Raw genomic sequence first — 15,778 nt, 5'->3', positions numbered from 1 at the left:
TGTATACGAAGCACCGCTTGAAGGAAATGTTTGCACTGTCTGAATGATCACCAACCATCTTTGGAAAAGGACTGAATACGCAGACACTTGACCCTTAAGGGAGGAAAGGCAAAGACCTTTAGAAAATGCTTCCTAAAGAACAAACAAGTCGTAACAGATAAAAGACAGTCACACCAGAGAATATAAAGCCACCAGACATGATGGCATATAATAGGGGTGACCGGCTTTCGTGCCTGGAGTATGGTAGCAATGACCTGTCTCGAAAAACCACAGGCTCTCAATATTTAGGTTCAAGCTGTCAAAGCCAGTTGAGACAAATTGGGGTTGTAGCCACAGCCCATTTCACAATAGGTTTTCTTGCAGGGGGAGATGCCAAGGTGGATCAACCAGAAGACACTGAATGTTTGTGTAACACGCTCGACAAGGCCAATCCTATGGAATGAGAATGACTGGGAGACCATCCCACTGAATTTTCTGAATCACCTGGCCAGCATGGACAAAGGTGGAGTAAGATAACCTAACCGGGAGGACCAAGGAGCTGTCAGAGCATCCACCATGGTCGCCTGAGGATCCCTTGATCGTGCTTCGTAGACTAGCAACTTCTTGTTGAAGTGAGAAGCCATGAGATCTATGTCAGGCATTCTTCAACGATCTGATATCAACTAAAAAACATCCCGATGTAGTACCCATTCCTTGGGATGAATTTTATGGTGAATGAGAAAGTACACTTAACTTTTCTCTACCCCAGGAATGTGAATAGCCAAAATGGCAGGAACCCAAATTTGTGCCCCAGAAAGGATGTGTTACCTCCGCCATCACCAGGCGACTTCTGGTCCCTTCCTGGCGATTGATAAGCCATCGTAGTGGCATTGTCACAGATTAAATGTGAACCAGTTTGTTGCTCAGGGCATCCCAGGCCTGAACCTGAGCTACTCTGACTGCTCTTAACTGCAGAATGTTGATTGGAAGAGCTGATCTGGACCAATGGCCCTGGAGATGCATGTTGAGTTTTACCATGCACCATCCCACTTGATTGGCTTCCGTTATCTGACCAGGGTCCAATCCCAAATTGAGAAGGAAGATCCCTTGGATAAATTCTGGGACCGGAGCGACTACTGTAGAGATTTACGAGTTTGAGGAGAATGTCGGAAGAGCTAGGAGTCTAAATGGGGTCCTGTTCAGATCCAATGAGCAATAATTTGACTCTGCAGAGGGTGAGCATGAAACTTGTCATAAGGTACTATCTTTCCTAGGAGTTGCATGCACTCTAGAATGAAAACCTGTGGTAAGTGGAGATTTCTCACCAAAGTATGGCGTTCCAGTGTAGACTCTCTGACAATGAGTGTCGAATAGAAGACCATCCTTTGTGTCACAACTGAGGGCTGGTGCTGACCAGGAGAGGCCTCAGTTGTAGGGGCTGGTGTATATGTAAACCTGGGCGGCAGTATGGGACTTCTAGACATGCAGATGTACTTGCACCACCTATGCCCGAAGGCGTGACCACGACAGCAAGGATAAAATGAATGAGTATTTATTTAGCACAGTTCAGATGGTACATCAGCAGTTGCAGCGGTAAGATATGTAAATGATTTAAAAGCAGTACAAAGTTCCACAAGATGCAGCAGTAGATGGAATGTCCTTAGGTGTGGTATTCACAACAAGGCAAGCTTGGGAGGTTAGAAGATGGAAAGTCCTTTTACCAACACCTATCCGCTGAATAGTGAAATGGAGACGGGAACTGACCAGCAGATGTTGTACAGAGGCTGAATGTACTGTGGAGTAAATGGTACACGTAGACTGCCGGATTTGCCAGATGGAACCGGACCTGATGAAGAACTGTTGAAGAAGTGCAGATGAACCAGTGTAACAGGAGGAGAGTTGAATGACACTGGTGACGCTAGAGATCGGTGGTATTGAAGAGTAGATGACAGACCACCGATGGTATCAGGATAACCGATGGCGGAGCACCGATATCATGAAGCTGAACACCGCTGGGAGCCAGACGCTGGAAGCCGGTGTTTAGAGCACTGCCAGTCGCAGAGAGCAATGAGGACACTGTAGAGTCAGGCTGCACCGCAAGGTGGGGATTGGTGCGGGTCTCTGGTGGAATGAAGACACAGGAGCTGGAATACCTGGAACTTAATATTCAACCACAAGGAGCAGATACAGGATACACTGGAGATGACAACCAAAGCACTGACAACTTCCTGGTTCAGGAACAGGCCCTTTATACATGCAGCAGTGCAGGGATTGGATGAACAATCAGGCAGAGTTCAGCGATGCTGTGGATTGGTGGAAATAGCGTCATGTGATTAGAACCAACATGGCTGCGCACATACTGGCATTTGGAGGGAAATCTAGCTTGTAGCACCATGTGAGGAATTACAGTAATGGCGGCTGCGGAGGACAGTGGACGCCAACTTGCATACTTGACACACAGAGCTGGCAGCAGAGGCCGCAGCGGACGAGAGGCACCATGCAGACCTATTTGTGCTTTTGAAATACAATGATGGCGGCAGAGGCCGTAGCTGACAGGAGACGCCATGCAGAGCCATCTGAGTACTGGAAGTGCAGCAATGGCGGCGGAGGCCGCGGAGGGCTAGAAACGCCATTCTAACTACAAGAGTTCCTTGTGACAGCGTCTGCGGACTGGCAGAGGGGAGATGTGAAGTGAGGACGTCAGCAGCATGACTGAGACCAGGCCCTGGAACGCTGAGCCAGCCTCAGGAGACACCTGAAAGGTAGATAATGGCGTCCAGTAACCCGGATCGTGACACTGTGGAATGGTATGAGGTTGGACTTAATAATTGGGAATCCATCCATGAGTCTCTAGAGTGTCTATTACCACTTGTAGAAGTTATACCGCCTCTCATCCTTCCTTCACAAAGAGATTGTCCAAATAGTAAATAATGTGTGCTAGCAAAGAAACCATGTGGGCTATAACTTTTGTGAACACTCTTGGGGCCATGGACAGACTGTACAGTAGAGCCAGGAACTGAAATTTTTTTTTTTCTACTGTGAAGCAGAGCATCCCAGATAGCTACCCATAGATACCCACCTTTGACATCAAGAGACACCAAAAACTCCCTTTTCAACGTGGCGCTGATTTAAGAGCGCAGGTACTTTATCTTGAAGTGTGTCAAGTCTAGGTAAGGGTTTAGTTGCTTCAAGTTTCAAATTGGTTGGCATAACCCGTTCGGCTTGCTCACTGGGAAGAGATTTGAGTAAAACCCCAAGCTTAGATGGTGTACGGGAACTGGAACAATAACTCCTGACTTTAGGAGACAAAATAATGCCCCCTGGAAGTCAGCATAGTTACAAAGTCCTGGGGAAGAGGGGTGCAAAAGAATCTTCTGAGACTGGGATACTCCAAATCCAAATGTAACCTCTATCAAGAATTCCCCAGATCCAACGATCTGGTGATGACATGATCCAGTTATCCCAGAAGTGTAATATGCAGGCCCCTACCACCTAGGGGTGGTATAGGCCCCCTGAGCAGCAGCCGGCCTGCTTCTCTGCCGGTTTAACGCTGGGTCATCAGGTGCTGGTGGCTCCTCTGCCATGGATGGAACCTCTGTGAAATGAACTGGACTGAGCATTGAAAGAATTGAACCTACTTCATCCTGCCATGCAAAAGGACCAAAAAAGAGTGTCTCCTACACACGGGACGGCTTCTGAGGTACGGTGTTACCAAATACGCCTCACTGCCCTGAATGGTAGCTGGCAGAGAGCGGGACAAAGGAGCGTGGCTATGTGGGAGGGGCGTGGCTAAGTGTCCCTACCCCCATTTTCGTCACTCCGGAGGTCTGGGAGATGCGGGCTGCCCCGGTGTACCTGCAGTGCTGGCTTCTGCACTGTGACAGGAGCCAGGTTGCTGCACGTAATGTTACAGTGCAGCACCCAGCTCTTTTCATTAAGCAGGAGCCTGCACCTTGGTGTCACCCCTCGGCGAGTGACACCCGGTGCGGGCTGCCCCCTTTGTGACGCCACTGCCAGTGTCAATCCAGAACAGGAGGAGAATGGGACTGCATGTGTTGCATTCTTGTTGTTCGCAATATGTAAGGCAGTCATCTTGAAGGCAAGATGTTTATTGCTCAAAAAGTCTTAAAAAAGACTCTTCCCTCTTTCAAGGGGATACAGCATTCAGATGTTACAGTAGTTTTCCAGAAAGTATACTGCTATCAGTCAGAAGAGATCTCTCCACACAGGACTCACATGCCCAGTTTTTATCCTGTTTTTACGCACCTGTTAATTTACAGTTAATTAACTGTTAATTTACGTATTGGAGCTGATTGGCTGGTGCCTTTATCACCTTGCATTTATCACTGCTTTATCCTTATGCCTTCTCCAGGTTAATACATCTGCCCAAATATACCTTAAACATTCCTCATACAGTAAGTGTATCGTCCGTGTGTTTACATAATTCCCCATGTGTGCACAGCGCACTGTATATAATAGGTTAAAACACACCTATACATTTCCAATATATGGCACCACAAGTTTATCATGTGCGTCGGGTCTCCGGCCACATAAACTTGAATTCTGGGTCTGCCTCCCAAGATCTCAGCTATAGCAACCTTCTTTCAGAAGCTACTAGAGCCAAGGTTGACTAAGGATAGAAGTTCTGTGGAGTCTCCCTCTAATTGTAATCTAGATGCCACCTGCTCTGTCCAGGGTTCTAGAGCTTTGTTGACCCAAGCTACAGCCAGCAAACAGATTTCAGCAAGGCTTCACTCTTTCTATCTGACTGACACGGACATTGGGCCGTATTCAGCTTCAGCTGCAGTTCTGCGATTGTAGCTCTGAGAATCGCACAGCAAGAGCAGCCCAGCACAGGACAAGCCGGCCACCGATGCATTCGCAATTCTACAAATGCAGCCGCAGAACAACGAATGCATTGCAAAAACCGAGCACCATAGATATGCGGATGACCCAGGGCTACACAGAGTAACGAGAATGAAGTTGCACCGGGTGCCATGTTTTAAATATCAGCTGACGGCAGATGCACGCACCGAAAACGTCCATGACACACCTGCGTTTCCTCAAGCGGGATCCGGTATCTAGGTCGACAGTGTCTAGGTCGACCACTATTGGTCAACAGTAACTAGGTCGACAGGGTTTCTAGGTCGACAGCGTCTCTAGGTCGACAGGTCAAAAGGTCGACATGAGTCTCACGATTTTTTTTTTTTTTAACCTTTTCATACTTAACGATCCACGTGGACTACGATTGGAACGGTAGCAGAGCGGGGCACCTTGCCCGAAGCATGGCGAGCGAAGCACGGTGGACTAATTGGGGTTCCCGGTCACTCTACGAAGAAAACGACACCAAAAAAAACATAAAAAACTCATGTCGACCTAGAGACCCTGTCGACCTAATTACTGTCGACCAATAGTGGTCGACCTAGACACTGTCAACCTAGTTATTATCTACCTTTCATACCACACACCCTCAACCAGCCCCCGTAAATACCATGTGTACGCCCACGAATGCCCACCGCCTGTCAGTTATATCTGGAACACCCAGCAATTATATCTGGAACACCCAAACTGACTTGGGATTCCTCCTCTCATCCGGTCTGATCATCCCAGTCAGGATCCACTATCTCACCCTCCTCCTGGGAAGAATCTGATGCTGAGACCTTAGAGAGGCACCTGTCTATGTTACGGGCCCACATGGGTTAGTGATCAGAAGGCGGAAGAGGATCCTGTTGGACTCCAGGAAGGAGATACTCACTGACCTCCAACTGTGGATTCACCGTTCTTGTAAGGTCTGCAATTTCCTCTGCCATGGACTTCACCTAATCCGGAATGGTCCACTTGCAAGTCACGCCGCCGAACGGCTCGCCAATAACTTCAGGATCAGAAAGAGCGCAGAGGGACTCCGATCCTGTGCGACCCTTGGACAACTTAGCACCACATTTAGGACATGCATAAAACAATACGGAGGAGGAGTCCTGTTTTGTTGTAGACATTGTCTCTCCCCTTTCTGATATTGGCCTCCACAGCTACCACAATCTTTTCATTTCGGTAGCCCGTTGTAGCCTATGGTCTACACTTTGTAGGAAGTAGTTACAGCAGGGTTCCCCAGGAACCTTCCGCTGGAAATGGCCACTGTGCATGGTGGTCTCCCTGACCACGCATGCGCAGCGTCCCAGTCACCACACCCGGCGCATTGCCAGGTGATACTCTCACACGGTATGATCGCATTCTGCAATGATAAATGGACCCCACTGGCAGTGACCTGCCTCAGTTTGTTTTGAGGTAGGGCAGGGGAAAAAATAACAGAACAGATGTGGAAAATCAGAGGAAGGCTATACTAGCCATTATACGCAATGCTATAGGTGCTGTGATACTAGCCATTATACACAATGCTATAGGTGCTGTGACACTAGCCATTATACACAATGCTATAGGTGCTGTGACACTAGCCATTATACGCAATGCTATAGGTGCTGTGACACTAGCCATTATATGCAATGCTATAGGTGCTGTGACACTAGCCATTATACGCAATGCTATAGGTGCTGTGACACTAGCCATTATATGCAATGCTATAGGTGCTGTGACACTAGCCATTATACACAATGCTATAGGTGCTGTGACACTAGCCATTATACACAATGCTATGGGTGCGGTGACACTAGCCATTATACACAATGCTATAGGTGCTGTGACACTAGCTATTATACACAATGCCATAGGTGCTGTGACACTAGCCATTATACACAATGCTATAGGTGCTGTGACACTAGCCATTATACACAATGCTATAGGTGCTGTGACACTAGCCATTATACACAAGGCCTGCAGATGTAGCTCTTACCATAGCATCACTGTCTTGAGCATGGTGACTGCAGCATTCAGTTCCTAGCGTCTTTTTCAAGGGACACGGGTCCACGTTGTCCACGGACAGTCTGTGCCAGGCCCCTGAACTGGAAATTCCTGTCATAGCAAAGAGAAGCTCTGAGGTCCCTACAAGCGTATTCCCATTCACCATACAGCAATGCAGAGTTGTGCGCTAATGCATTAGGAAGTGTAATGTTCTAGGCTACGGAACTGCTGATCTCGGCAAGTGCTGCTGCCGCCACCCAGGAATGAGATGAGACGGCCACCGGAGCCATCGCACGCCCACCGGCAATTGCTTGCGCATTTGCAACCTTTATACAAAAATGAGGAGCACTGAGGCTAAGACATTAATCTATGGCTACGCAGACTGGAGACGGAAGTAGCGATGCAGGTGCCATGTTTTTTTTACGTATGAGCTCACAGCTGATGGTACATACATGCCCCGATATCGGCCATGACGCCTGCTTTTTTGCAACCCTCCTCATTACCTCCCCATTTACCCCTACAAACAGTCACTTCCTGTCAATCACTTTGCAATGAAATTCTCATTGCGAGAAGATTCGCAGCAGCACCATGATACAGCGCAGTGCGATCATGGCAAATGCGCAGTCTGCTAAAGTTGACGCAGCTGAGCGATTATCTGCAGATTGCGCATGTGCTGCGATCGCACAGTCTCACTGCAGGTGTGTCATTACCCTGCCCCTATCACAGTGTTACCGCGACTGTGTCATCATCCTCCCCTTATCAGTCTCACCGCAGCTGTGTCATCATTCTTCGCTTAGCACAGTCTCACCTCAGCAGTGTCATTACCCTCCCCTTATCAGTCTTACCACGGCTGTTCCATTATCCTCTCCTTATCAGTCTCACCGCGGCTGTGTCATCATCCTCACCTTATCACAGTCTCACGGCGGCTGTGTCATTACCCTACCCTTATCATAGTCTCACCGCGGTGTGTCATTATTCTCCCCTTATCAGTCTTACCGCGGCTGTTCCATTATCCTCCCCTTATCAGTCTCACCGCAGCTGTGTCATCATTCTTCGCTTAGCACAGTCTCACCTCAGCAGTGTCATTACCCTCCCCTTATCAGTCTTACCGCGGCTGTTCCATTATCCTCTCCTTATCAGTCTCACCGCGGCTGTGTCATCATCCTCGCCTTATCACAGTCTCACCGCGGCTGTGTCATTACCCTACCCTTATCATAGTCTCACCGCGGTGTGTCATTACCCTACCCTTATCATAGTCTCACCGCGATGTGTCATTATTCTCCCCTTATCAGTCTCACCGCGGCTGTGTCATCATCCTCACCTTATCACAGTCTCACCGCGGCTGTGTCATTACCCTACCCTTATCACAGTCTCACCGCGGCTATGTCATTACCCTACCCTTATCATAGTCTCACCGCGTTGTGTCATTATTCTCCCCTTATCAGTCTCACCGCGGCTGTGTCATCATCCTCGCCTTATCACAGTCTCACCGCGGCTGTGTCATTACCCTACCCTTATCATAGTCTTACCGCGGTGTGTCATTATTCTCCCCTTGCCTTATCAGTCTCACCGCGGCTGTGTCATCATCCTCGCCTTATCATAGTCTCACCGCGGTGTGTCATTATTCTCCCCTTATCAGTCTCACCGCGGCTGTGTCATCATCCTCACCTTATCACAGTCTCACCGCGGTGTGTCATTATTCTCCCCTTATCAGTCTCACCGCGGCTGTGTCATTACCCTACCCTTATCATAGTCTCACCGCGGTGTGTCATTATTCTCCCCTTATCAGTCTCACCGCGGCTGTGTCATCATCCTCCCCTTATCACAGCATCACCACGGCTGTGTCATTACCCTACCCTTATCATAGTCTCACCGCGGTGTGTCATCATCCTCCCCTTATCACAGCATCACCACGGCTGTGTCATTATCTACAGCTAAGCAGAGGCATCACCGGGTCTGGTGACACCCGGTGCGCACTCTGGATCTCCCCATGTGCTGAAAAGGGAGTGTGGCCGCATATAAATTTGGGCTTGGTCTCACGTGGGATCCTGATGGTATCACTCCGGGAAAATGGCCATCGTCACCGGAGATGCTGGGCTGCCCCCAGGAAATAGCATGCCTGCGCTGTCGGCTCCTCATCTATGACCGGAGAATGTCACACTGCAGCGCCCGGCTCCTGTCACTGCGGAGGAGCCGGCATTTTGTTGACACCCAGGTGTGACCCGCACTTCCCGTACCCCACTTCTGCCGCCACTGCAGCTAACCAGAGGAAAGAAGGCAGGATGCCTGGAAGGTAAGTGCACGCTGATTACATAGTCAGGCATTAAAATATACATTTTATTAAATTTAGAAATAAACTCGGCGTACAAGTCACAGCCAGAGCCTTTCTTGGTTTTGTCATTTATTTTAAATGTCTTTTAAATATTTTTTGCTGTATTTATAATTTTATAAAAGTTATCATTTAATTTCTAACTAATGAAACAATGGGGGTAATTCTGAGTTGATCGCAGCAGCAAGTTTGTTAGCAATTGGGCAAAATCATGTGCACTGCAGGGGGGGCAGATATAACATGTGCAGAGAGAGTTAGATTTGGGTGGGTTATTTTGTTTCTGTGCAGGGTAATACTGGCTGCTTTATTTTTACACTGCAATTTAGATTTCAGTTTGAACACACCCCACCCAAATCTAACTCTCTCTGCACATGTTATATCTGCCCCACCTGCAGTTCACATGGTTTTGCCCAACTGCTAACAAATTTGATGCTGCGATCAACTCAGAATTAGGCCCAATGTGCCCCTATCTTTAAGATACCCTACTAACATTCCTTCCTCTGCTGTGATACTATCTACTTCGGACCCCTAGGGTAGGACTTCCGCTATATTACTTTCATTACGAATCATAATTTATGAAAATATATTGTGGCAATAGGGGCGGTGTGCTACAAGGGAACCAGATGTTTGTCTTACCATCTTAATCAATTTCAGTGCAGTTAACTCCAGCCTGAGGCAGCTGAAAGCATGTGATTGTCAATGAGAGCAGCTGTGAAGAGCTCCCTTTTAAAGGCAAGGTGGGAGAGTTGTTTAAGTGTTAGTCTGGGAGGAGGGAGGAAGAGTCTAAGGTTTAAAAAGAGTCTTTGGGGGGATTTATGTTGATGACTGACGCCAGGAACGCTGGCCAGCAACTAGGGAGAAGGTCTTAGTGACAGGTCCATGTACTGGTCTACGGTCATCCTGACAAACCAAAGCCGTAGTGTAGAAGTCCGGAGTCAGAGTATGCTTCCGCTACAGCTTCTTTATCACAATATTAAAGTGTACTCAAATATATTAAAGGAGCGATGCTTCATGCTCTGATTTATTATTAGCAGTGCAGTGAACACATACACTATGTCACGATCCAGGTAATTCCTTATCAATATTTACCTTCCAAATGCCTCCTGAGACTGTCCCAGTGTTCCAAGCCTGGATTCCATCTGCACTGTCTGCATGCAGCACGCTGCATCTCATTGTCTCAAATCTCTTCACTGTGATTCTGGCAGCTTCATGGTTAAAGCTCACATGCAAGTTACAAACAGTCTTTCCCTCCAAGTTCAAACATGGGCGCAGCCATGTTTGTTTTCATCACATGTTACTTTTCAGCCAATCAGCTGCACTCTGGTTTCTACCTAATTACCCAGCAGCTGCACTCTAGACTCTGCTTAATCAGCCAGCCAATCCCTGTTTCCCAGCTGGTATAAATATCTTGTTCCTGGGGTGGAAAGAGGTCAGTGCTTCAATTGTCTACAGTGATTCCAGTGTGCAGTTCTCCCATGGACTTTCTCTACAGCACAGCCTGACTCTGCAGTGTCTCAACATTGCACCCTGTGACTGACAGTTACCTGAGACCGGCTTCCAGCTTCTAGCTTCCAGCGGTGCCCTGCCCTGCCAGTAACCATCGGTGTTCCGCCATCGATCCCCAGTCTCCATCGGTGTTCCGCCATCGATCCCCAGTCTCCATCGGTGTTCCGCCATCGACCCCAAGTCTCCATCGGTGTTCCGCCATCGACCCCAAGTCTCCATCGGTGTTCCGCCATCGATCTCCAGTAACCATCGGTGTTCCGCCATCGATCTCCAGTAACCATCGGTGTTCCGCCATCGATCCCAAAGTAACCATCGGTGTTCCGTCATAGATTCCAAGTCACCATCGGTGTTCCGTCATCCATCCCAAGTATTTCTCTGAACTGTGATTCCTGTTACCTGTACCAAGTCATCAGTATTCCTCTGAACTGTGTTTAATAAACCTTTGAACTTTCCCTTGTTTTCGTGGTCACGCCTTCGGGCACTTGTTCTAAAGGTTCCCTGCATGTCCAAGAACCCTGTACTGCCTCCCAGGTACACCTATACCTCAGCCCCTACAACTGAGGTTTCCCCCTGGTCAGCACCAGCCCTCAGTTGTGACAGTAAGCACTGAACTCATGGATCCGGCCGGAGACCAGGTCCAAGCGACCAGGCCGATGCAAGAGCTTGCAGCCTGCCCTGAACGTCAGGAGACTGCACGGGGCCATGTGATTCGCTGTCTCCAGAACCTCTCCTCTCGGCTGGATGGAATACAAGTAACCCTCCGTGGTTCAGGGGCGTCCAGTGTGCCGACTGCAGTATCTTTGGTGGTATCCCCACCCACCATTCCTGTTTCTGCTCCTTGTCTCCATTTACCGACACCTGCCAAGTTTGATGGTTCCCCAAAAGCCTGTCGGGGTTTCCTAAATCAGTGTGAGATATATTTTCAGTTACAGCCTGGTAGTTTCCCAACTGACCGCACCAAGGTTGCTTACATCATCTCCCTCCTCAGTGGCTCCGCCCTCGATTGGGTATCGCCTCTATGGGAGAAGTCTGATGCCCTGCTCTCTTCATATGCAGATTTCGTGGCAACCTTCAGGCGCATCTTTGATGAACCAGGTCGTGTGACCTCTGCCTCCTCTGATATCCTCCGGCTACGTCAGGGGACACGAACAGTCGGTAAATATCTGGTACAGTACCAGATCCTAGCGTCTGAACTTTTCTGGAATGATGACGCTCTTTACTCAGCCCAAGAAGGGGCGTCTGTGTCTATAGCCCAAGAAGGGGTGTCTTTGTCTACAGCCCAAGAAGGGGCGTCTGTGTCTACAGCCCAAGAAGGGGTATCCAATGTTCAAGCTCTAGTAGGGGCATATGAGTCTTCTCAAAAAGGAGTTTCTGATCTGTCAACCCCAGGGGGGGTGCTGGAGAAAACAACCCTGAGAGAGGTGTCTGATTCGTCAACCCCAGGAGGGGGTCACCAAAGTTTCAGCCCCAAGGGAAGTATCCAGAGCCAAGTTCCCAGATGGAAATTTTTGTGCTACAGATGCAGTTATGAACTCCTGTTTGCCGTCTTCAGAGAGCACCACCCTGTTGGCATCCAGCATGGACCAGGTCCAGGATGGTCTAAATGAACACTCAGATACCACTCATTCCGGTTCTAACCGGATTCTGACTTCTTCAGTTCCAGCTGATTCAACTGTCTCCAAACTCAATCCTGTCCTATCCGTCGGCCCAAAGTCTCCGCCGGTCTCAGCCGGTTCAAGTTTGTCTGGACTCAATCTGGTCTCGTCCATAAGTCCGGTACAGTCTCCTCTGGTTCCAGCCAGTTCAAGTTCATCAGGACTCAATCTAGATCCTTCCGTTTGTTCAGGTAAAGAACTTATAAGAAGTGTCCTGGGGCCACTCCTAAAGGAGGGGGTGCTGTCACGATCCAGGTAATTCCTTATCAATATTTACCTTCCAAATGCCTCCTGAGACTGTCCCAGTGTTCCAAGCCTGGATTCCATCTGCACTGTCTGCATGCAGCACGCTGCATCTCATTGTCTCAAATCTCTTCACTGTGATTCTGGCAGCTTCATGGTTAAAGCTCACATGCAAGTTACAAACAGTCTTTCCCTCCAAGTTCAAACATGGGCGCAGCCATGTTTGTTTTCATCACATGTTACTTTTCAGCCAATCAGCTGCACTCTGGTTTCTACCTAATTACCCAGCAGCTGCACTCTAGACTCTGCTTAATCAGCCAGCCAATCCCTGTTTGCCAGCTGGTATAAATATCTTGTTCCTGGGGTGGAAAGAGGTCAGTGCTTCAATTGTCTACAGTGATTCCAGTGTGCAGTTCTCCCATGGACTTTCTCTACAGCACAGCCTGACTCTGCAGTGTCTCAACATTGCACCCTGTGACTGGCAGTTACCTGAGACCGGCTTCTAGCTTCCAGCGGTGCCCTGCCCTGCCAGTAACCATCGGTGTTCCGCCATCGATCCCCAGTCTCCATCGGTGTTCCGCCATCGATCCCAAGTCTCCATCGGTGTTCCGCCATCGACCCCAAGTCTCCATCGGTGTTCCGCCATCGACCCCAAGTCTCCATCGGTGTTCCGCCATCGACCCCAAGTCTCCATCGGTGTTCCGCCATCGACCCCAAGTCTCCATTGGTGTTCCGCCATCGATCTCCAGTAACCATCGGTGTTCCGCCATCGATCCCAAAGTAACCATCGGTGTTCCGTCATAGATTCCAAGTCACCATCGGTGTTCCGTCATCCATCCCAAGTATTTCTCTGAACTGTGATTCCTGTTACCTGTACCAAGTCATCAGTATTCCTCTGAACTGTGTTTAATAAACCTTTGAACTTTCCCTTGTTTTCGTGGTCACGCCTTCGGGCACTTGTTCTAAAGGTTCCCTGCATGTCCAAGAACCCTGTACTGCCTCCCAGGTACACCTATACCTCAGCCCCTACAACTGAGGTTTCCCCCTGGTCAGCACCAGCCCTCAGTTGTGACACACTATTATTGGCCCTCATTCCGAGTTGTTCGCTCGTTGCCGAGTTTCGCTATATTGCGATTAGTCGCTTACTGCGCATGTGCAAGGTTCGCAGAGCGTATGCGCTTAGTTATTTTACACAAAAGTTAGGTATTTTACTGACAGCATAACGAAGATTTCTCTGACGTCCTAGTGGATGCTGGGAACTCCGTAAGGACCATGGGGAATAGCGGCTCCGCAGGAGACTGGGCACAAAAGTAAAGCTTTAGGACTACCTGGTGTGCACTGGCTCCTCCCCCTCTGACCCTCCTCCAAGCCTCAGTTAGATTTTTGTGCCCGGCCGAGAAGGGTGCACACTAGGGGCTCTCCTGAGCTTCTTAGTGAAAGTTTAGTTTTAGGTTTTTTATTTTCAGTGAGACCTGCTGGCAACAGGCTCACTGCATCGAGGGACTAAGGGGAGAAGAAGCGAACCTGCCTGCTTGCAGCCAGCTTGGGCTTCTTAGGCTACTGGACACCATTAGCTCCAGAGGGACCGAACACAGGCCCAGCCTCGGAGCTCGGTCCCAGAGCCGCGCCACCGGCCCCCTTACAGAGCACGACCTCCACCCGGGAGAGTGGGGACTTCACCCAGAAGTCTTCCACATGCTTGTGAACCGTTGGGAAAAACCAAAGGTGGACATGATGGCGTCCCGCCTCAACAAAAAACTAGACAGGTATTGCGCCAGGTCAAGGGACCCTCAGGCAATAGCTGTGGACGCTCTGGTAACACCGTGGGTGTACCAGTCAGTGTATGTGTTCCCTCCTCTGCCTCTCATACCCAAGGTACTGAGAATCATAAGAAGGAGAGGAGTAAGGACTATACTCGTGGCTCCGGATTGGCCAAGAAGGACTTGGTACCCGGAACTTCAAGAGATGCTCACAGAGGACCCGTGGCCTCTACCTCTAAGAAGGGACCTGCTCCAGCAGGGACCCTGTCTGTTCCAAGACTTACTGCGGCTGCGTTTGACGGCATGGCGGTTGAACGCCGGATCCTGAAGGAAAAAGGCATTCCGGATGAAGTCATCCCTATCCTGATCAAAGCCAGGAAGGATGTAACCGTACAGCATTATCACCGTATTTGGCGTAAATATGTTGCGTGGTGCGAGGCCAGGAAGGCCCTTACAGAGGAATTTCAACTGGGTCGTTTCCTGCATTTCCTGCAAACAGGACTGTCTATGGGCCTAAAATTAGGGTCCATTAAGGTTCAAATTTCGGCCCTGTCGATTTTCTTCCAGAAAGAACTGGCTTCAGTTCCTGAAGTTCAGACGTTTGTCAAGGGGGTACTGCATATACAGCCTCCTTTTGTGCCTCCAGTGGCACCTTGGGATCTCAATGTAGTTTTGGGGTTCCTAAAATCACATTGGTTTGAACCACTCACCACTGTGGACTTAAAATATCTCACATGGAAAGTGGTAATGCTGTTGGCACTGGCTTCAGCCAGGCGTGTCTCAGAATTGGCGGCTTTATCCTATAAAAGCCCTTACCTAATTTTTCATACGGACAGGGCAGAATTGAGGACTCGTCCTCAATTTCTCCCTAAGGTGGTTTCAGCGTTTCACTTGAACCAGCCTATTGTGGTACCTGCGGCTACTAGGGACTTGGAGGACTCCAAGTTGCTGGACGTAGTCAGGGCCCTGAAAATATATGTTTCCAGGACGGCTGGAGTCAGAAAATCTGACTCGCTATTTATCCTGTATGCACCCAACAAGCTGGGTGCTCCTGATTCTAAGCAGACTATTGCTCGTTGGATTTGTAGTACAATTCAGCTTGCACATTCTGTGGCAGGCCTGCCACAGACAAAATCTGTAAAAATAAGAATTGACTTACCGATAATTCTATTTCTCATAGTCCGTAGTGGATGCTGGGGACTCCGTAAGGACCATGGGGAATAGCGGCTCCGCAGGAGACTGGGCACATCTAAAGAAAGCTTTAGGACTATCTGGTGTGCACTGGCTCCTCCCCCTATGACCCTCCTCCAAGCCTCAGTTAGGATACTGTGCCCGGACGAGCGTACACAATAAGGAAGGATTTTGAATCCCGGGTAAGACTCATACCAGCCACACCAATCATACCGTATAACCTGTGATCTGAACCCAGTTAACAGCATGATAATAGAGGAGCC

The 15,778-nt window shown here is 49.1% G+C and overlaps 1 protein-coding gene across 1 annotated transcript in view; it reads right to left on the bottom strand.

Annotated features, from left to right (window-relative positions):
- Window positions 1–15,778, bottom strand: part of PRSS54 (serine protease 54) — a 67,019-nt gene that overhangs the window by 8,271 nt on the left and 42,970 nt on the right. Inside the window, exon 5 of the mRNA XM_063945840.1 lies at window positions 6,824–6,942. Within this exon, the coding sequence (XP_063801910.1) occupies window positions 6,824–6,942 (119 nt within the window). The remainder of the gene's footprint in view (window positions 1–6,823; window positions 6,943–15,778) is intronic.

The sequence above is a fragment of the Pseudophryne corroboree genome, chromosome 11, assembly GCF_028390025.1.
Source record: "Pseudophryne corroboree isolate aPseCor3 chromosome 11, aPseCor3.hap2, whole genome shotgun sequence".
Taxonomy (NCBI): Eukaryota; Metazoa; Chordata; class Amphibia; order Anura; family Myobatrachidae; genus Pseudophryne; species Pseudophryne corroboree.
The sequence above is the reverse complement of the archived record's forward strand: the minus strand, read 5'-3'. Positions and strand labels throughout refer to the sequence as shown.